A 23,643-nucleotide genomic window follows, 5' to 3' on the forward strand; every position below is an offset into this window, starting at 1 on the left:
ACCTTTATAAATTTAAATTCAAAAAGAGAACTAAGGAATAGACCCTTGATTTGCAACTAGACAGATCTGGGCTCAAATCCAGCTCATGCCATTTGGTCAAGTATTGAGCTCCAAGCCTCAGCTCCTCCTGTAGCATCAGGCTGGTAATAATCACCCTCCAAAGAGTCATTATTGACTTGAAGTGAGAAGGAGATGGAAAACATAGCCTCCAAACTGGCAGCAAAGAGTATTAATAAAAGGAAGACTATTACTGAGAAGAGTCTAGACTAAGGAAAGGATTACTTTTCTTCAGCTAATAGGATCACAGGTTAGCTTGATTAAAGTCTCTCAAACTATTGGGCCCATTCTCCCTGCCTAAAATCTGAACTCCCCTATTAATTCCCCACACTTAAAATTCAGAGTCCCCTAATAATCACACAGTATTCATACTGACTTGTTCATTCTTTTTATTTTTACAAAGCATGGCAAAATGAGGAAACCACTGACAGGTGAAGAATCTGCACAACGGAAAACCACCTTGACCATCTCATGACTTTATACAAGAATCGGAGGTAAGTTGTTCTTTTAAAGTGATTTTGTCATAAAAGAGTCAACTGAAATGACTCTCATGATGGAGGAAAGGAAAGAAATGAAATCAACATTCATGGTTATTTAAAATGACTTAAAAGCTAAGCATAATATACATAGTAACTCCTTTTCCGAGTATAAAAATAGTGCCAGAAACTATATTTGTTCAAATATATTGAAAAGGTATAAGAATACAAATAGATATTAACAGTGGCTAGTGATGCCTCATAAGGTTTTCTTTTCTTAAACTGTAATATAAATTTATATGTTCAACTATTTACATTGCTTTCAACAACATTCATTAAGATATGTTTACACAGGCTTTTAGTAAGTATATGGAATGGTAAAGTGAGCTTTAATACTTTCTTCTTTGCTCTCTGTAGTAGAGCAGAAGGGGTCCAAAACCATGCACAATTTAACAGTCCTGAAGAACTGTGTAATCTTTACCTGGCTAGCATATGGAAAAAATAAACTATGTACAAGAATACAAAACTCCTAAAGTGTTCTTCAACTATCAACAGGTTAACTGATTCATACTTGCAAGACAGGATGTTTGTTCACTGGTAGATTCTTAGTAAGTTTCAGGTAAAGAAGGTACATAAAACATATGTTATTGATGAAAATGGAAGTGATGCAGTATACCCCGTGTTAACTCACGTTAAATCGGCAGTATCATAAGCTAAGTCTCTTCTCCAGCACCTCCTTCAGGGACTGTGAGCTCCTTGAGGTCACTGCTCTGTCTCCACAGCTGAGCACAGTACCTAACGTGTGGCAGGACTCAATAAAAGGCGGGTCAATGTATTTCTGACACAAAACAATTAAATTGTGCCACCTTATTTTGACTACAGTTATTCATAAGAGAGGATAATGATGACTTTTTTATCCTCTCATTTTAAATCAATCTTGTAAACAAAAGACAATTGCTTGTGATAGCCTGTTAAGTTTTAGGAGTACAATCTGGTGAAAAACACAGAAAAAAACTGTAAATCAAATTGGAACAGGTCTAATATTTGTTTGCTATGCTGAAAATAAAGGCACTTCACTGCTAGGCAAGAATATATCTGTGACTGAACAGTTTTCTCCAAGAATCCAATATTTCCAGTATATTTTCATATACTTTCTTATCTCTAATACTCCTATTAAATGAAACTATTCTTCAAAATAAAAAGACAGTGATGACAACATCATCATCCTGGGTTTGTACCTTAAAGCAATGTACTCAATGAGCTCTAAATCTCACATTTACTAGTGATCTGCAAGTGAAGCTGAATAAATATATTCTCTTTGTTCAGTCTTGGAAACTCAACATTAGAAATGACACATGGGAATAGATCACCTTCTCTCTACACTAATATCCCATTTCTGACAGTGGTCTCCACCGCCCATTGGGCTTATAAAGTAGCTGCCTTCTGTGACATTTTGCTTGAAGACAAAGGCTTTGCCCAAACATAACTCCTTTAAAAAAAGCACAACTTGTTTAGGCACACAGAGGTTAAGTGACTTACACAAATCCTCCCAGGATTGTGATTGGCACAGTCTAATCTACTGAAAAACATAAGGCCAGGCAATTACATAGATATCTTTTAACAAGTTAGTAAAATAGTGGGGACTTTTCTGGCTAAAAATTGAAATGAAATGGTATCATGTTACTCTCTTTAAACAAACAAAAAATCTAGAACAAGTACTTCTTGCTCGTTATGGGTAATGTAAATATAGAGTAAGGTGAAGGAGGACTATATGTGTATTTTTCCAACTTGAGAAGATACTGGAAAGGAAATTAAAAATTATTTGAACCAGTTAACCAGCCCTAAAGAAGTATTCTTCTTTGTATGAACTGAAATATCCAACAATAAAATAAAATAGGCATTGCCCAGCTTCTTTTAATGTCTAAACTAGTAAAGTAAAATAAACATTATTCAAAGGCAGACCAAACCATTTCTAATCTAAATATATCTTCTTGCTTATTAAAATGACACACATACAAAGCCTCTAAACACGATCTACTATGTCTTTAAAAAATTTCTCAGTGACACATACTAGAGGGGACCAAACAAACTACTAAAGTATAAGTACATATTTTAGCATAACTGCTAAATCACAATGTAATAAAAAGGTTTATTAAAGATTGCTATTCTTTAAGCAATTTTTCTATACTAAGGATTTATGTACGCATGCATAAGTATACACCTGTATGTATATATAGCTATTATTTTAGTGATAGTCTGTGTATTTTACATACCAGTGCCACCAAGGGGCAACCTTACAAATTTTATATGTATGGCAAAAAAATAAAATATCCTGAAAATACAAGTATACAATACATATAGCATTAAACAGTTGGTAACTTCCTACATTAACCTTTACCAAATACAAAATAACGGCAACACAATGGGGTTTGCTTCTATTTTTGTGTATTTTTTAACCAGAATGATAAAAATAAAACCACATTATGTCAAGATATATATATACACTCAGAATTTTAAAAACTTAAGGAACATATTGAATTTTAGGCAAAATTTAGGGGAATCGGGAAACAGATGGAAAACACATTTTGGTGAAAGGTCCTTGAGAATGCTGCATTACCATGTCCTTAAGAAATCTTCTGTCCAAATTAGTGATAGAAACTCAGAACAAATATCTTTTTTTGTGGGTTGGAGGTAGAAATTAACAAATCAAGCAAATCTCTCCTTTCTACTCTCCCCAAATCCAAACATTCCTGCATATTTGAAATAAATTTTCCCTTCCTAGACCAGTTGCTTAATTCGTTATGTATTTCTCCAATATTGAATAAATGTGTATTTAGGGGCACACATGTAGAATATTAATCTACTTAAATGGGCTCAAATTCTAAGAAAATGTTAACTATTCTAAATGTTATGGGAAGAAAATACCATTGAATATGAGTTAAGGGCCAGTGTTTAGCATTCACATCCAGAATTCTCTGGATCTCAGTTGACTTGTCCTATACATCAAAATATGGTAATTTTTCAATCACAATACTGCTAAATGTTATTCAGGCATAAAGTTTCTTACCCACTGTTCCTCAAATTCATTTTTGACCCTAGTATTGGCAATAGCCCTTTGCTATTTATATAATTAAAACTTTTCTTTAAATTTCAATTGACAGGAAAAGAGTCATTTTGTACTCTCTTATCTATAGTCACGTCTCACTTCAGGTCAATACTCCAATTGTCACTTTTATTTTGAAAAGAAAGCCCAGAAGGAAAAAAAAAAACTCTTAGAGAGATCTTCTAACAGAACATTTTCTTCACTGACAGACATCCAAGGCCATTCCATTTCTAGATCACACTTATCCCTCAGTCAAGTCAGTGACTAGATCATCTCCTAAGGTTTCACCTGCTTTGCATCAGGTAGGTGAGATGAAAGTGATTTTATGGGTAGCCTTTAGAAAAATGTACTGCACTGAAATGACAAAGTTCTCTCTGGCCTGTTCTCTCACAAAACAGCAAGTTAATTAAATAACGTTTTCTTTACAATACAGTTTCATAGTAGTTTCCATTTGTTTCAGAGTGCCTTAACTTTTTAAAAAAGACATTGTTGACAAATACAATTATTTCTCCTTAAAATCCACTCAGCCACCATTTTTCACTATCCTGTAAAGGCTTTAAATGTCACAGAATGTATGTTAATTTGCTCCTAACCTACTTTTGAAAAGGAAAGATTCCAAACAGTCTTGAAAAAATGGTAATTCAGAAAACACAAAAACCAATTATTTAAAATAGTCCCCAAGCAAAAAAACCTCAGTGCAAGAATACTGCTTACACTTTGCAGTACATGAAATATCACAATCAATGCTTTTATCAATGTGCTAACAGTGGATGTTGTTGATCCTTTCAGTTCAGTAGCATAAAACAAATATACAAAAAAATATGTAATAGTCCTCTAAAAACATTCATGCTATACTCTCAAAAGTTGTGCAAAAATAAAAATACAGCAGTGGCAAAGTATATACCAAATACAGACACTATACAGACAGTGTGTAAGAAACCAGGCATATTGCAGAACACACTGTCTCTGTAAACTTCAACTCTGCATGAAATAGGCCACTCAGTTCCGCTTGGCCTGGCCGCTTTCCCCATTAATCAGCATCTTCTCCTGCTGTTCTGCAAGGGCCTGCCATTTCTGCCTGTTCTTTCTGCAGCCATCTAGCAAAGGGAAACAATCCTCTGACACGTGGGTCAGGGCCTAAAGAAAAAAAAGAAAGCAAACAGCTAGAGAGAAGCCAGGAAATAAGCCCTCTCCCACAGGCCTGTTACAAAGGGCCACTCATTTCATGAGCAGACTCACTGCTGAAATTTTCACAAGCTGTGTGAGCACATACACAGATCATTTACACATGATTCTTCTAAAACACTACAGATAAGGAGTACATGCTGAGAGACAGAGCAAACACACATTCCAAAATAACATTACTGTGCTAGGGAGGCAGATCTGTGTGGAATCCACTTTTAGGGGAAAAAAGCCATTTTGTTTCTATGTAGTACCGTTGGCTCTCCCTAAGTGTGACTGTATCAGGAGCTGCTTAGTTTTTGTGTTTTTCTAGGGAATGGTTTCATATAATGTACCATTAAATAGGCTTTTATCCAGGATTATATTATAATAAAGATTCATAATTCAGTGTGGCATTATTATGTACCAGTTATAGTGCCATAAATATTTAGCCACAAGAATGTTCATTTCAGATTTCTTCCTAATAGTGAAACACCTAAAATTACAAATACTCAACAATAGGTTGTCGCTGGAAAATCCCCCACAGAATAAAAAAAAAAAGAACCCTCACAGAAACACATTTGATACATAAAATACGGATATAATGACATTATGGATTGCAAAAGGCAATTACTGAATTATTGTTAAATGAAAAGTATATGAACACGTCATAAAGCATATACATCGATATGTTATCTGTAGTTTTCTCTGGGTAGTGGATTGTAACTGGTTTTATTTTCCTTTTTGCTTCTCAGTAATTCTGATTTTTCTTTTTCTTCTTTTTTTTAGGACAGGTTTCCACTCCATTGCCCAGGCTGGAGTGCAGTGGTGTGGATCTCAGCTCACTGCAACCTCCTCCTCCCCTACTCAAGCAATTCTCCTGCCTCAGTCTTCTAAGTGGCTGGGACTACAAGCGCATGCCACCACACCTGGCTAATTTTTCTATTTTTTGTAGGGATGGGGTTTCACCATGTTGGCCAGGCTGGCCTCGAACTCCTGAGCTCAAGTGATCCACCTGCCTTGGCCTCCCAAAGTAGTGCTGGGATTAGAGGTCTAAGCCACCATGCCCGACCTCTGATTTTTCTACAGTGAGAACATAACTATTTCTGTAATAATGTTAAAAATACATGTCAGTATCATATAGAATTTCAACAGCAGATTCAAATAAAATGAATACTTGTATACATACATACATACACATATATATATATATAGTAGAAGGATAACATCTATAATAGGTGATGTGATTACTATGTTGACTGTATTTACAGGGATAGAGAAAAATCAAAAGAGCCGTTAGTATTTTTAATGGAGAAACTCTTAATCCAATCAATAAGGAAAGCATCTGTTATGGAAATAATGAGATGTCCAAGTGTTTGAAACAATGCTCTGAACACACTTCATACTTCTGAGGAAGAACTTTAAACAAAGGAGTAAACAAGTAGAATGCTGAGAAAAATGGGGAGACGACAGTGGCACATGACACCTGTTTTTTTTTTTCCATGGTTCTTTTGGTATCTTTCCTTCCTTTCCCTGTCAGCCACAGTTCTTTATTAAATTCTTTTGATGGCGAGAACCCTGGAGTAGGAGTGAGAACTGGACTGTAGATGCACCTCTCCCACTAACCACCTGTTTGGGACAAATAATCTGTCTCATTGGAAGATGAACTTTACAAGTTCAATTACTAAATCTCAAACATCTGGATTAGAAAATTTTTTTTTTTTTTTCTGGTTTTGACATTCTGTGATAACTCCATGACAAATGTTCTTTTTCCAAATAATTAAAACTTACAATAGTTCTCTGTTTAAACGTTCAAAGACAAAGACAACCTCTTCTTTCTGCATCTGAGTCATAAACATCTAAACTAATAAATTAGATGTTTTAGGGAGAATCCATTTGCCTACAATAACCACCCCCCCATCCAAAAGCCAAGCCAGCAGATACGTAGAAATGGGAACCTGCCATATTCTACCTACCTCCTTTTAATCCTCAGAAAATTTTTATAACTAGAGTAAAGCCACATTATGACAATGAGAAAAAGTTGGATTACTTTTCTTTATTTAGGCTAAAATTTAGACTTAAAAAAAGAATATGCTAATGCACAGTATATACAGTATTGTTCCTTGAGGGTAATACTGGCACATAATTCTTCTTAGCATCCCCAAATCAATGTGTTGGAGATTAGCACATAGTAGGCACTCAATAGATATTAGTATGTGTTCCTTGTTCAGTACAAACATGTTCATCAGTAAAAGAAACCATACTAGTAATAATTTTATTTCTTGATTTAGAAGCAAAAAATAGGCACCTAATATTAATCTCTTCAATTTACTTTAGGTTCTAATTCATAACAGTCCAAGTTTAGCAAGTCTAGTAGTTTTCATATAAATACCTCATACAGTTGCAAGCAGATGGCGTCTATGAACCCAACTTGCATACTTGGGATTTTGTTTTTCTTCTCCCTGTTCATTAGATCCTGAAAATACAAATACAGACCAAACACACAGATGTGCATTTATTTATTTAGTTATTATTTTATTATTTTTGGGGATGGAGTCTCACTCTGTTGTCCAGGCTGGAGTGCAGTGGTGCCATTTCAGCTCACTGCAACCTCCACCTCCCGAGTTTAAGCTATTCTCCTGCCTCAGCCTCCCGAGTAGCTGGGATTACAGGTGTGCAGCACCAAGCGTGGCTAATTTTTTTTTATTTTTAGTAGAGATGGGGTTTCACCATGTTGGCTAGGCTGGTCTAGAACTCCTGACCTCAAGTGATCTGACTGCCTTGGCCTCCCAAAGTGCTGGCATCACAGGCATGAGCCACTGTGTAGCATTTATTTAAAGAACACAATGAAAGCTGGCTCTAGAAAGGTGAATCAGTGGGTTAGCCTAGGAAGGTCAGATAGCAATTAATACAAAAAAAAAAAAAAAAAAAGAGGAAAACTCTGTTTCATTTCAAGGAAACTCATTCCAAAAAACAGAAGTGGGTTGAGAGGAATCTTTACTTGTATTTGAGATCCATACTCCATGTAAAAAGGCAGTATGTGTCAAAGACCTTTAAATACTGTTTGCCCTTCAACATGACAACTGGGAATTTATGCTAACAAGATAATGAAGAATGAGGTTTAGCGGTTTATCAGTTCCCTTGGTGTAATGTTTGCAGTGTTCACTATTACAAACAGCACTGTGATAAACATCTATTATAGATGAAACACTGCTGTGAACACATTTCTGAGGAGAACTTTGAACAAAGGAGTAAACAAGTAGAATACTGAGAAAACTTGGGAGACTGGTGGTGGTATGACATCTGGTCTTTTTTCCTCCATGTTTCTTTTGGTATCTCTCCTTCCTTTCCCTGTCAGCCACAGCTTCTTTATTAAATTCTTTTGATGGCAGGAACCAAGGAGTAGGAGTGAAACATCTATGATGGATATTTATCACAGTGCTGTTTGTAACAGTGAACACTGCAAACATTACACCAAGGGAAGTAGGTAAATTATGGTTACATCTATTTCATGTAATCATGATAGTACATAAGAATATTTGTTAAAATGAAAAGTGGTTTGTAATACGCGGAAAAAACAAATTACAAAAAAAAACAGTGATACAATATGATGACCCCAAGTGTCTTTTTTATGCCTTTTATTGGTTTTGCTTTCTGTAATGAATATGTATAATTCTTCCAATGAGAAAAAAGTTTTAACAAAATCAGAAATTGTGGTCCTAAGGAAAGATGCCATAGGACCATAGAAAGGAGTCTACAACTTTAAAACAATGCATTTGAATTCCTACCAACAAGGTTTCATACGTACAGTGGGTTCTATGTTGAGTTCTTTTCTCTCTCTGTCTCCTTGATCAAAAAATTCACTTGCTACAAGTTCTGCTATCTGAAATAAATAACAGACTCAGTTTTGACAACGAAAAGCATATCATTCTTTAAAACAGAGACTGTGAATGAAGGCCCTGTTAGGAGCTATATATCTCCATTTTATAGCAAATAAGCAGCAGCTTGATACCTGAAGACAAGTAGTCCACGTCCAAAGCATGCTCTCTTGACTGTTCCATTATACTCTTTTTCACTTAGGTACATCTCTCTCTCTTTGGTAGCTTCCAACATTTTTCCCTTTTAATTTTATTTAAAACGTTTTCTTCCTTCATTTATTTTCCCCCCATAAAACGGTATGTACAAAGGTTTGATTCAGGAGAAAGAAAGGATATAAGAAGACACGTTCTTCCCTCTTCTATTATCTTCCCTGGTTAGAAACAGGCATATAGTCCTGTTTATTATGTGGCAGAAAGGTAGGTAAAGATCACCTAAGTGCTTATGGTGTGTTGGCTTTGGCACATGGAGAATGAGTTCTGATCTTGTTTTCTCGGCATGTCTGTTTCATGAGATGAGACTGTAGGAAGAGTTACTAGGCCACCTGACTACGCAGCCCAGAGCCTTGACCAACAGCAGGCTGTCAACAATCCTAAATAGCACATTAAGGACTCAAAATGAAATCTTGAAAAAAAAACAAACAAACACAATATATATGTCACTGCATGGACAGCCATCACTTTTCTGAGCCTGTATTGCCTCTGCAAAACATTATAGCAGTTACTTAGTTAGAGGGAAGGATTTTTTTCTAGCCTCCTGGTAACAGGCTCCATTCAGAACCTTCTTGACATCTTACATCAATAATTCCTATATCTACAAGCCCCAGAAATCTCTCTGTTCTACTTGTTAATGTCTATTTAGAGTTGAGGCATAGTCTAGAAGGTTAACCATAAGAAAAGTAATTTTGCTGCTTCTAATTTTCAAGGTCATTAAAGGGATGACCTTAAGAAACAAGCCAGAAGTATAAGTTATATCCCAAATCAAAAAATCTGAAATCTAAAATGCTGGTCCAATGAGCATTTCCTGTAAGTGTCATGTCAGTACTCAAAGTGCTTTGAATTTTGGGGCATTTCGGGGTTTTGAATTAGGTATGCTCAACCTATCATACTGAAATGAAAACTTATCAACAGCGATGTTTTTGCTGTGTTAATGTAGATGCTGTCTTTCTTAATATATCTTACAAATATTATGTGCAAATGCATCTTCTAAAAGAAAAGCCTTTGTATGTCCAAATATCAGTTTTAATACTACTTAAAATTCCAAAAAAAAATGTCCATACTTACTTCAGAAGCTACCTTTAAGAGTAAAACTTAAAAAAATGTATTTTATTTTAGATTTAGGGGGTATATGTGCATGTCTGGTATATATGTATATTGTGTATTGGTGGGGACTGGGCTTTTAGTATACCCATTACCCAAATAGTGAACATTGTACCCAACGGGTAGTTTTTCACCCCTTGTTCTTTTCCCACCTTTCCCCCTTTTGGAGTCCCAGTATCTGTTATTTCCATCTATATGTCCATGTGTCCCACTGTTTGGCTCCCACTTATAAGTGAGAATGTGCAGTGTCTGATTTTCTGTTTCGAGTTAGTTAATTCATTAAGGATAATTGGCCTCCAGCTCCAATCATGTTGTTGCAAAGAACATGACTTGATTCTTTTTATGCCTGCATAGTATTCCATGGTGCATATGTACCACATGTTCTTTATCTAATCAACTGTTGATGGACACTTGGGTTAGTTCCATGACTTTGCTATGATATAATAAATGGTGCTGTGATGAACATATAAGTGTCTTTTTTATATAGTGATTCATTTTTCTTTAGGTAGATACCTAGTAGTGGGATTGCTGGGTAGAATGTTATTTTGACTTTTTAATTATTACTGTTATTGTCACTAAGCAACATACCCGTTGTTGAATAGGCCAGGGTTTTGTAATTGCAGAAAGATCACACGCTGTCATCAGCATTGCTCTGTTATGGAAAAAAGAAATCCAAAACTCCTATTTACTTTTGTGTTATTATATACCCTCAGTAAATAGTTACTAATAAAAAAAAGTTAAAACCCTCTAAACAATGGAAATGGCAGTTCATAAAGACCAAAGAAAAAGAAACAATTTATATGAAAGTCTAACTGATACAGTTAGAACAGAGCATCATTGTTTCAGTTTTCCTTTGAACTTTGGGAATTTGTCCTCAAACTGCCTCATTTACCTCCAGATTGGCAGACTAAAAAATTATTAACCTTGGGTAAAATCTTGCCTGCTTTTATTATTTTTGTCACCTTAGTATTCCATTCTATATTTCATCACACCGTCACAGTATGATGAAAGTACATTGATTACTAATAATTAACCATTAAAGTATAACATCAAGTATCATACTGATGAAAGTCATATCAGAAATCATAGTAGGTCATCCTAATTCACTCCACACCCATGCTAACTTCTACATGAAAAGCATTTTTCAGCCTTTTCCTTTATTGTTTCTGCATGTTGAATTATAGTTAGGAAAGTTTTTTTCACTCCTAGGTTATAGAAGAAGCCACCTATATTTTTATTCAGTGCTTGTATGATTTAAGTGTCTACATTGAACTCTATGCTTCAGTTGGAATTTAAGTCTGTAGAGTAGATCCAATTTTGTCTTTTTCCATTTGGTTATCTACTGATCTCTCTCTTTCCTCCAGTAACTAGGAATGTTATCTTTATTACATACTATATGTCTTATGCAATTCTAGATTTTCTACTGTGTTCCACTGATCTTCCACCAATATCAAACTGTTTTCATCATAGAGACTTTATAGTATTGCTTCCATGTATGGACTCTGACTTCACTGCTCTACCTTTTCAGATTTTCTTTAAGAGAAGTAAACATTTTGCAGCTGCATCTTACTTCCACAAGATTTATAATTCCATTTTCAGCACTTCCATTACAATGAATTAGGAAAATGAATAAGGGAAACCTATAGCCATATACTGATACTCTACGACATTTTAAAGGCTTTTCTAGAACAAAGAAACAATTCATTCACTTGGATTTGCAAATGCACTTCTTTTCAAGTAAATATTCAAATTTACTCTTTGTACAACCCTCTGGAAAATCTGACAGGTTTTAAAATCATCATATTATAACAAATAATTGCAATAAAACTAATAGTGAGAAAAAATGGTGAGAAAATTAACTAGATAAAAAACTTCAGCTTTAAAGATAGTTAACCTACTTACAAAAACAACTCCTTTTGATGAGGATCTTCCAAATTGAATTGATTTTTTCTTATAAGTTCAAAAAATTCTCCTCGCCTCCTATAACGTTTAAAAAAAAAAATTGCTAGTTATAACAATTACCCAGGCTCTTATCCCTTTGTTCTACAAAGACTCATGGAGTAAATTTTTGGTTAAAAAAAAAACGTCTATTTTTTTCCCATCTTAGAACCCAGTATAAAAAATCATCATTTACAAATCTTTAATACCTCACTTTCCCTCTTCTATCATTTGCTTTCGATGAAACATTAAATCTCACCTAATTTTTAACTATAGATCACAAATAGTGGTAATTTCAATTCTTGAATATTTGTTATTTTAAGAAAAATGAAACAGTATGAGTTAAAACTTTGATGCTGAGAATGATTTCAGATATTTTAAGTGTATGGCATAATCTATAGGTTTCAGTTTATCATTTATTTCATGAGAGAGGATAAAAAGTATATAAAGTTACGAAGTGCTTCTGAAGTAAATAAAGACTAGGTAAAGTTTAAAATAATATTTGTTATTTTTCAGTGAATATAATAATATTCGGTGTACAGTGAATACCTCTTACGTGCCCAGTATTGTTAAGCATTTTGAGAAGGCATAAGACAAAAATTTTTCTTTTTGCAGTGTTTAATATCTACCTGGAGACACAAGACTCAAGAAAAACTTTGGTAATAAAACTGATAGTGTATGATTATAAAAAATGAAAAGCAGGTTTCATAAGGATTCAAAGGAGAGACCCATGTGGCCTATAAAGGTTGGAAAGGCATTGTGGTTACAGGTATTTTTCAAATTCTTGGTAATTTGATAATCCTTATTCTGCAATTATTTCTAATAAACTGAAGTATACTATTGATATATATTATTTTGTCTTAACCTCAAAATGCTCTAAAAACCAATTAAGTAGGCACATACAGTTACTTCTAGATGTATAAGAGTAGATATCTGGCAGATGTTTTTGTGTGTTTATTCTATTTGGTTTTTACTTCTCCTAAGAGTGACTACAACCATAAATGTGAATCCCTTACAGAAGAAGAGAGACTCCTGTTACAAGGAAATCCTGAGTGTGATTCCCTGACTCCCCTCATTCCTACACATGCATCAAAGATCTCAGCTAGGAGTTGGAAACTTATGATTGCTCAAATGCAGGAAAGTGTTTTCTAGTTTTTAGAAAGGCAGTTTAATCATGAATATGCATAATCACAGAGATGACTCTAATCAACAACTTCAAAGTTCTACATAAATATTCTTCTGCCAAAATCAAATGAAAAGAAACAAGAGTTACTTGCTTGGCAGTAACTCCTTTTCCTGCCCAACTAAGCTTGAACAACGGTATAAAGGAGTCATGAAATGGTCAGAAGTTGTGGGGAGCAAGGGAAAGGAGGAAAAGCAAATGACTTATATAATCTTGGGACAACATGGCTTGGAATGACTGACCTTGAGATGGCTATTAGATTTGTATATAGTTTCAGAGACACAGCAGTAGATAAACATCAGAAATAATAGATATTCTTAATGTTCAGCAGTAAGTAAGCCAAAGGAGTAGACTTTTCTGGCTACCCTTTAAGAAACTGCTCCATAGTCTGATAAGCAGCTTTGCCAGGACATTTGTGTTTTGAAATTTCTCAGTATGGATGTCAAAAGTTTGAAACAATGCAAAGACTTCAAAGACCTATTTCTCAGGTTATTTCTTAAAACTTACTTAATGTACAGTGCTAGGTCTGTAGCTAAAATAGCTTGTTTGATTATTTTCAATGTGGTCTTATATTCTTCAATGGAGAGGCCACTGAGAATCTGATTGCCCTTTATAAAAAAAGAAAACCAACATTAGTACCCTGGAGAAGCTGCGGACAAGAACAAAATCTGGAAACACATTCACATATCTTAAACACATGCCCGGTATTCTAAACTCATGAATGTGGAGGGCATACTTAAATACCATGAAATAATGTTTCTCCTCTATGTTCCTACCCCACCCCTCTGTCATACATGTAAACTGCTTCATGATGCTTCATCTGCCTATATACGCATGTTTTTCCAACTTTTATACTCTTTAAGCCTTAGTCCAGACTTAAAATCTAAAGCTATTCTTTTCCACAGGGCAGACTAATTGCTATAATTGAACAGCAAGTAAAACTTTGAAAAAAATCAAAGCCATATTAATGGATATGAAGAATGAAGTGGTAAAATTTTTAAACAATGGAGTATGAAAAAAGTCACTTCTCTATGACATTTTAAATAAATCCAATAACATTTCTGGTGCAAATTTATATAATTTTAACTTGGTCAGTTATGATAACAGTGCATATTCCTTAGGGACATCTTAATATAGATGGGTAAAGGGCATGAGCCAAAGGGTGCTTACTGGTCAGTGGAGAAAGAAAGCGTGGGTTGAAACATCTATAAGGAATATTTAAAAGGTAGCTAATCCATGTGCAAATCATTCAAAGTTTTCACTATGTAACCCTTTTTTATTTCTTGTCTGTAATTTAAAGCATAGTAGTTCTCTAATCTTGAACTAAGTAAAATACATAGACCAGGCACTCCTAATACAATCAAAACAACATCTCTAAGTTGAGTCAGATATGCTTCCTATATCTTAGGGCCAAGAAAAAACCCAGATGCTTAGGAAAGAGATCTGAAGGCAGGGGATTTGTTATGAAGACAGTGGAACTTCTGGGTATGTTAGGCTGAGGGCAAAACACATTGGTTAGAGGATAACTAGATGCTGAAATCGTGGCATGGATCTAATTAATGACAATAATCTATAATTACAACCATAAACATTATTTTAAATACTAAATCATTTTAGATTCTAGGCTAAACAGAAAACTATTCAGAAAATACCTTCTGATACTTATTTTAAGATAAAATAATTTCAAGTGGAAGATGAAATGTCTTTTGGTGCTATATTTTTACTTTTTACTCCCAAAGGCTGAGGATATAATTTCTTGTGTAATTATGCTTACAAAGATAGACCATATAGATAGGTCTTATAATTTGAGCCAGCCATATAGATAACCAGATTCCTTATATATTAAGCAACAACATATTACATAATAAGTTACATAGTAACAGGTCAGTTGATAGGAATACTGTAAAATATGCTTTTAAAAAAGTTAGCATATTTTCTTTCTTTGGGGCTAAATTTGTAATGCGATATTGAAATGAAAGTTTTAGTGGAAACACACAGATAGCAAAAGTACAGATATTCCTACTATAACATGACATATACATTCCTGAGAAATTTCAGTTCTGAAAAACTGTACACTAAAAATAACATGGATTGTGCAAAAAAATGGTATTGGGAAAGACCACTCAAAACCTATGCAACTTTGTAACCAGAGCACAAACCAAACCAAGAATTGGTTCCTCTGGAAGTAACTTGGACGGGCCAGTCTGGCTGGTCTGGAGGCTATCTCTGAGGACATTAAAGATGGACAAAAACAATCAAGTAGAAATGCTGGTTTGTGGGGGCCCTGCAATCATGCATATAGAATTGATTGTTGAGACAATAAGTCTGCTATTAAGGTGGGCATTGAAAGAAGAGCAAGCTCCCGAGAGGCTACAGCAGTCCAAAGTGAGGGAGACAGCCTCAGGTGCAAGTGCTCATTTTTAATATTCCTAAGAAAGAATGGAAAGGGCTGCATATGCAGGAGCTAAGGGGAGGGCTTTTTTCTTTCTTGCTGAAGGTCAGAATTCAACTTCTATAATTCTGGCACCTCTTACCCCAGGGAGGCTGTGTATGAAATGATAGAATGTCTATGGTATACTGATACCATCCTTCTACCTCCCAATCACACATGATATAATTCATACTAAACAATCACATGTTGTAGAAAAACAATCTGTACTAGACCACATACAGACTTTATAAGGAGGGTGCCAAAACAGGCTATATAACTTTTAACTCTTCCTCCACACTGAGGTGTTGAGGGAGGCATGAGAGTGAGTTCCCCTTTACCTCAGGTAAGAGAGAGGGGCATGCAGTCCCTGTGTATGTCTCCTATCATTTAGTGGGTGGAGGTGGGGCTAGAGTAGACTTGGGTCTGACTCTTGTCTTAAAAGGCAAGACACTCACATCAGTACCAGTCTGTTAAGAATGTTTTAACATTTCTTACCTATTCTCCCTTCCCATTCTCCAAGTATGAAGGGGTAAGAAACTACATGGAGGCTGGGGAGAGAGGAAGGAGTTAGAAGAAACACAAGGTAGGGAATGGGAGAAGCCTACCAGTGCAGTAACAGAAAACGTGAAACGTTAAATCATGTTCAAAATTTGGACTGCTACCCAGGCGTACACATTTTGGTTTCTGACTTGAGAACTCTATACTATATATTGGGACCTAAAGTAACTAGAGGGTTTTTACTTATAAAATCATGACCAGAAAAGTGATGGGAATCCCTGAATTTTTTTCCAGGGCTCAGGAAAGAACTAGCCCCACTGAGTAAACTTAGTGATATTGTGGTAAAATTGTTTTAAGATTATATGTCATGCATTGTGTATGTTCAATGTAATAGTTAAAACTTTCATTTTTTCTTCTTATTAAGGTAATACCTACACACAGGAGATAATGTAAATAATGAACAATCCCCCCCCCCCCCAAAATTAACAATTTCATTACACCAGCACAACCATTGTTAATATCCTGGTGCATATTAAATCAATCTTGTTTTCCTTAACATAAGTATGTTTAGCATAGCATAGCATATGCTTTCTTATGTTGATAAATATTCATTTCACCAAGTAGTAAATAGCTTTATTCTTTAATAAAATTGTTTCTTAGTAACTGGAAGTTTCAGTAAAAAGAAGAAAAGGTATTGCCTTGTGAAAACAAATGTTTGAGCTATAGAAACCACTTCATTTCAAAAAAACCAGAATTAACTGAGAGCCACAAAATACACATTTTTGTTTGTTTCTAATTTGGAATAGCCACATAGAGTAGAATAACCAAATTTCCCTTATCAGGCAACATGTAGACAGTTCTGGCTGTCTAGAGAAGTGAGGCTGTGAGGATCTTAAATGTTTTGGCTTTGCCTTCCTTACCCAAAAAGGAATAAAGTATGTGCAAGAATTTATGATGCTGGGAATAAATCCAAGAACTAAAAATAAAACTGAATTTATAAAGCTCTCTTTTAAAATTCCACAACAATAAATTAGGTACTTACTGGACTATTAAGAATCATCAAGCACTGGTCAAAATGATGGTGTTCCATGATTGAATGGCAGTAGAGCTGGGCAAGTGGATGTTCACTTCTGAAAATATTTTGTTGAAGAAAGGAAAAAAGATCAATTTCCTTAATGTGCCAGTTTATCAGTACATTTTTATTACTGTTTAACTAAAAAAGAGACTACTTCACAAAATTAATCAACAATTTTCCCTCCTTTTACTGAGAAAAGAGTGAGGTAATCTCTGGGAAACAAATACCAAGAGTCAAACTGTTTTCAAACATGAATGGAACCATCGCCAGTGCAAAGTATGAACAATTTCATTGGTTTTAATACTGATTAAAATAGAAGTAAGGAGTAAGGATCAAAAAATTAATACCTCCAAACATGGAAAAAAAAACCCACTGAAATAGTTGTACCAATTATATTTTTCAATTTCAAAACTGCAATTGATATAAAATCTGAAACAAATTCACATTAGCTTTTCCTCTGAAATAATGCTCGGCTGAAGGTCAGCTTATTCATGTGTGCCTGCAAATAAGAAAAGGACCAACTGAGATGGAATTAACTCGGGTATGACTGATGAAAGGCAAGAAAAAGAAGGATACTCAGGGCACATGCTCCCTTGGAAGGAAGGAAAGAGACGGCTGAGTTGGAAAGTTCCCCATGTGGGATCCAGGTCATTTTAGTGCAGAATATCCTGCTAGTTCTGCTAATTGAACTTGGTGGCAGTAGAGACCCTTTGGCTGAATGAAGAGAAAGGAAATGACATTATACTCAGTTCATTATATCTCTGAGACAGTCACAAATAAAGCTTGAAAGCACGACAAGCACAATCCTCCACCTCATGTTTCTCAGGACCCTTCACATGTGAATATTAAGCATAGTTTTCACTATTTCTTCATAAGAAAAAGATGAAATTTCTGAAAGCCTCTGTTCATAAAATTTATAGGAAAGGGCTTTGTGAATTGTAAAGCTCCATATACAAGTGGTGGATAATACAACTGATTTGTTATTTCTCCCTATTACTATCTGAATGATTATTTTACTTTGCATTTAATTTGTTGAAGATAGAGAAGCTACCTAAGACTGAAGAAATGTAATGTAGGGGAAAAATGGGTAAAGTGAGAGAAACCTGAGGGAAAACGAAAATAGTATAGTGAAAATAAAGGTAAGAGGACAGATAATTTCATCTATTCTTATTGTTTAAAGTGTTGTCTATATTGCTAATTTATCAATGTTACTGTTGCCCTAACCTTTCTCAAATTAATTCTTGCCCTTCTTGTCTTCTTTGCTCCTTCCATATTTAGTGAGTTGGACTATGGATCAGGTACTGTGCTTAGCATTGGAAAATGGGATGACAATCAACAGAGTAACACGAGTACATTTCTGAAAAAGGATGAACTTACTGGAAACAGATATTGTGTATGTATCAAGACTACTGGGAGTTAGGAGACTACTGGGAAACTTCTAGTAATCTAAGTAAGAGAGAGCCTAGATTAGAGTGGCAGCAGCCCAAAGGAAGAGAAGCAGACATCTGAGAGCTGTTTAAGAGTAGATCAGATAGGAACTGGTAATGACTTCTGACTAGGAGTGGGATGAGGGAGATGAGGGGATGAGGGAGATAAAGGGAAAAAGTATGAATGTTAAAGTCTCTGCCTTGGGATGCTGACCTCATTTACTGCCATAGGAAAAGGGAGATGATGATCAAAGATGGGGGATGAAGCAGGGGAAGCTGACTAGCTGAATGTTGGATCTGTTCATTTTAAGGTGCCTGAAATAGACCCAAAAGGATATAAATGTCTGAACTCAGTCTGGGCTGGTGATATAGATTTGGAATGCACCAACATGCAGATAGTAATCCTGGCATGCGAGTAGATGAGATCATCCAGGGAGATGGCCTATAACGAGAGCCTATAACATGTCAGGTAGTGTGCTTTAGTTTTTTTAGTTTATTATATTTAATTTTTACAATAACCCTGGGCAGGGAATTCCCATTTACCACATCAAAACCCTCAATCCCACCTCTTACTCATCCACTGATGTAGTGTCCAGTTTCGTGCATGCTTTAACAGACTTCATGCAAGTACCAATTAGAATGCCCCAGCCTACCTTTAATACCTCTCACTTCTGCCTTAGAGCTTTCTGACCCCACAGCTGGTGCCCAAAGGAATTTTCTCTGCACTCATATTTATTCAACCTGAAAGTGTGAAAGAGTGAAGGCCTGCGGACCACCTTGGACCAGTGGAGTACATAGACCTAGGGACAACTGCCTTTGTCTTGCCAGTCAACAGTTCTGGGTCTTATTTCATAAGACTCCTCCAAAGGGCCTGGGAAGACTAAGACCCAGTATGGGTGGACATCTGGATAACTCATCCCTCTACTGCCTTTCCTTTCTTCCCTGCTTCCTTCCCAGTCCCGCATTCCTGCTCCCTGGGGTCATATTCACAAATAAGCTATATGCACACTGACTTTCATCTCAGGTTGTGCCTCAAGGGTAACCTCGGCTGAGACCTTTCTAAAGTTGCCATCTTTTTGCTTTCTAGACAATCAAAGGCTCAGTGAAAAATAATGTGCTCAAGGTTGATATAAATGGTAGAGCTGGCATTCAAGTATATCCTCTTCAACACATCACACTGTCTTAGGATACCAAAGTACTTTAAAGGCACATAGTATCCACTCATTGACCTACTTAGGGGCTGGACTATGAAATGCTATTAGGTGGATATAACACAAACAAGTTAGAACTTCAAACATTACATTTTTAGATGACACAGAAGGGACTGTTTCACATTAGAGAAAATTCTTGGCTTGTGAGATAGATGAATGCAAACTGTGTTTGTCTTTACTTAGATTCTAAAAATACAGATTTATGAATCAATAACAGAGTGACAAATGCCCCAAATTTCCTGTATATAAAAACATTCATGGAGATCAGTGTATTCTATATCCGTTGCATTTTCCTCTTTCAAACACAAGACTATGTGGCTTCTTTAAAATTGCAACAGAAGGACCCATTTAAACCACTACTGCTAAAGAATTTTGTTCCCACGCTGCTGTCAGTGAGCCCTAATGGACCAGCACACTCACTTTGCATTTTCCTCTGTTCTGCACAGTTGTTGGTCTATCTCTGACAGTAGTATTAAGATGCCCAATGCAGAAATCAGACCAATATTTTAGAAATAGGAAGCCTTAGAAATCTACAGAAAATGAAGGCCCCATGGGGGTAGGGAACTATATTGCCACCCCAGTCTGCCTATGTCACCAAAGACTAACAATGTCTCTGGTTCTGCTTCTCAGCCGTATATATTACTCTGGGCTCAATTCTCTAACAATCTCTTTGTAACCTTCAATCCCATTTAGTTCTTTACTTCATCATTTCTCTTCAAATCATCAATATTGCCTTCTTCTCCCAATCAACCTTTTTTTTTTTTTTTTTGCTTTCTCATTGTCTATAATCATATTCAATGACATAGATATTCATAATGATGATTCATTTCACCTTTTGACCTCACAGTTCTCTGACCTCCTTGACACTACTGATTATCTCTTTGCACATAACGATGGACAGGGCTCTGCTTCTTTGTTCCACAGCTACTAGGTTCTACTGTGCACAGTATTTTTGCCACTTCCTTTATTGACCACAGGACAAAGCAAGATCTTTAACTCCTATCTGTTGCTAAGAACATTCCCTTGTGAAAATAGCTAAGACCTGTAGAGCATTTAACATGTGTCAGGAAATATTCTAAGCACTTTACATCTATTTATACCCCTTTAATCCTTATGAAAATCCCAGAAGATAGGTACTTTAATTATTCTGTTACACAAAGAAGGAAACAGGGACATAGAGAAGTTTAATGACTCGCACAAGGTTACAGAGTAAGAGGAAAAGCCAAGATTTGAAGCCGGCCATGTGGCTCAAGTTGGCTCTTAACTACCATAACCATCACAGCCACTGTATGGTGGTATAAGGACTAAATAAACTAATACATAAAAGTGCAAAACGTTTCAAATGCCATAAGGCCTATATAAAGTTTTAGCTTCTATTATTAGTATTTACTACAGACGTAGGTCTAATTGAATTGAACTTTCACTTTATTCATAGTCAGATCTCCAGGCTCTCAAGATCTCCAACCTGACCAGGGATCATCTCATTCATGGATAAAATGGACTTTACCCAGCTTGAACTTCACACGTGATTTTGTGCTGGTGTAGTGCCCTTTAAAGTCTCTCATATCCTGCTGACCCTCTACTCCCACTGCCAGACCATGACTTCAGCTCAATTCTGTCCTCTATTACAGCAGAGAAGACAGTCATGGCATAGCACAAGTTCTCCCAGGACAAATATACACAAATATCCTTGTGGCTACCAGGAGATTTTTTCCCCCTGATTTTACTGCATCTCTAACCTTGAAAAAAAACACATTCGTTTGATCATTTTACCACTTCTAACTACCACCCTATTTATTATCTTCTACTCGACTTATTGCCAGAACTCCCCTAACCTCCATTCTTGTCATCCCTCTCTCTCAGTGCACACATATACATATTTCCCAGCTCTTTTATTTTCATCAATGGCACCATCACTGTTCCAATTTCTTGGACCAGAAGTCATATCTCCTTCCTTCATGCTTACATATAACTAGCTGCTTATTATTAAATTAAAAAACTTTCTTTTTCTCCTTCACCCTCTTCCTCTCTCTAGCCAATATGTGATTTTTCAGTTTATATCTGACTTGCTGTAACAGCTTTCTAGTTGAGCTCTGTGGTTCTAATTTCTACCCATTCACCTTGTAGCTTACATTCAGACTTCTTTCCTAAAACCGTGTGCTTATTACACACTCCAGAGGCTCCTTTTTCCCACCCATATCAAATCTATAATGCACTGCTTAGTTTTATAACCCTGCCTCAGAAAGTTTCCATTTGTTCATTCTCTTCTTTTTCATTCCTAATCAATGTGAACCTTCTAACTCTAGTCAAGCTAGCTATTACCACTATTCCAAGAAAGTGCTTACCTCATGGTGCTCCTGAAATATATTTATCCTTTCTCCTTTCTAAATCTTACCCATATTTTAAGACCAAGTTTACATCTCATTTCCTCCATTAACAATAGAGTTGTACTACATCTGACTTGACCAGTCTTCTCTGCTGAACACTTACAGTCCTGCTCTACATAACTCAGGACTAGAAATGTTCTTGTAGTGATCACTATTACTTCATGAGACTATGACAATTCCTTAATGACAAGAATCATATTTTATACTTCTATTACTCTCTTTCTGCCTTGCAAAGGGCAAACGCCCTAGTATAATAATTATTCATTATCTATCTGCCTAGAACATAACATAATTTCACTGCATTATTTTATCAACACCAAACTTGAATCTAATTAAATAAATGCATCTACAACAGTCTTCTTATATTAAATGCAGGCCTAATGCAGGTAATTTCTCTACACAACCCAAATGCTACAATTGTGTTTTCTCTAGTGGTTGTCTGCACTTCAGCCATTTTGTTCCTATTACTGCCTATTTTTGAGATAAGAATTCAGTATCTGTCTGAGATCATTCTTCTTTTTTTTTTTTTTTTTTTTTGAGATGGAGTCTTGCTCTGTTGCCCAGGCTGGAGTCTGTGGTGACATCACAGCTCACGGCAACCTCTGCCTCCTGGGTTCAAGCAATTCTCCTGCCTCAGCCTTCTGAGTAGCTGGGATTACAGGCACCCACCACCATGCCTGGCTAATTTTTTTGTATTTTTAGTAGAGACGGGGTTTCACCATACTGGCCAGGCTGGTCTCGAACTCCTCACCTCATGATCCACCTGCCTCGGCTCCCAAAGTGCTGGGATTACGAGTGTGAGCCACCGTGCCTGGCCCTCATTCTTTTCTTGATTCACCCAAGTGGGAGAAGTAAGCATGAGCAGTGAACTCTTCCCTCATACATGCCACTGGCATACCTGTAGAACTCCTCTACAATGGTAGTTTCCTAATCAAAGAAGGCATCAAATAATCAAATGACGACTCAAGGGCCAACTTTCTATTGAAGAAATATCTTCTTTCAAGGTAATTTCAGGGTAATTTTCTGAACAGATGTTCAAGAATGAATGAGGACAACCTCAGTTTCTAACTTTGCTACCACATGAGCATTTTTTCTCTTTTTGGTAAATTACTTTCATCTCTGTGCATTGTTTTATTATTTTGATTTTCTCTAAATATTAGCTTGAATATCTGATGAGGGCTGGACACAGCATACCTTTTTAGAAGATAGTACTTTACACGGGAATATTTATGGTACTCACTCCCCTGAGTCCCCTGCCTAAGAAAATTCTACTTTAAGTATCACTCATTTACCAGCAAGGAAAGAAAAAAAGAGAAATCCCTGGAAAATTCTTGGTTTCCTCTACTGAAACCACAGGGATGTAGGAAGAATCTTTGAAACTGCTTTAACTTTTTTTTTTTTTTTTTAAAGTTGAAGTCTGCTTTGTGGTGTGTGTGTGAAAGCAAGATTCTGCAGTCGATGAGTTTTTCCCAGGACATTTTCTTTTTTTTTTTTTTTTTTT

General features: G+C 35.9%; 1 protein-coding gene and 1 long non-coding RNA gene across 2 annotated transcripts in view; one reads left to right on the plus strand and one right to left on the minus strand.

Annotated features, from left to right (window-relative positions):
* Positions 1-429: 429 nt before the first annotated feature.
* Positions 430-23,643, minus strand: part of PDE5A (phosphodiesterase 5A) — a 142,566-nt gene continuing 119,352 nt past the window's right edge. The window contains exons 15-21 of the mRNA XM_017859302.1: positions 17,085-17,172; positions 13,621-13,721; positions 11,895-11,972; positions 10,581-10,644; positions 8,606-8,680; positions 7,190-7,273; positions 430-4,773 (exon numbers count right to left, since the gene is read on the minus strand). Of these exons, the coding sequence (XP_017714791.1) occupies positions 4,636-4,773; positions 7,190-7,273; positions 8,606-8,680; positions 10,581-10,644; positions 11,895-11,972; positions 13,621-13,721; positions 17,085-17,172 (628 nt within the window). The 3' untranslated portion in view covers positions 430-4,635. The remainder of the gene's footprint in view (positions 4,774-7,189; positions 7,274-8,605; positions 8,681-10,580; positions 10,645-11,894; positions 11,973-13,620; positions 13,722-17,084; positions 17,173-23,643) is intronic.
* Positions 18,396-23,643, plus strand: part of LOC108520039 (uncharacterized) — a 7,449-nt gene continuing 2,201 nt past the window's right edge. Inside the window, exons 1-2 of the long non-coding RNA XR_001882813.1 lie at positions 18,396-18,510; positions 18,856-19,013. This is a non-coding gene — a long non-coding RNA (uncharacterized LOC108520039). The remainder of the gene's footprint in view (positions 18,511-18,855; positions 19,014-23,643) is intronic.

This window comes from Rhinopithecus bieti, unplaced genomic scaffold (assembly GCF_001698545.2).
Source record: "Rhinopithecus bieti isolate Rb0 unplaced genomic scaffold, ASM169854v2 scaffold_48387, whole genome shotgun sequence".
In the NCBI taxonomy this organism is placed as follows: domain Eukaryota; kingdom Metazoa; phylum Chordata; class Mammalia; order Primates; family Cercopithecidae; genus Rhinopithecus; species Rhinopithecus bieti.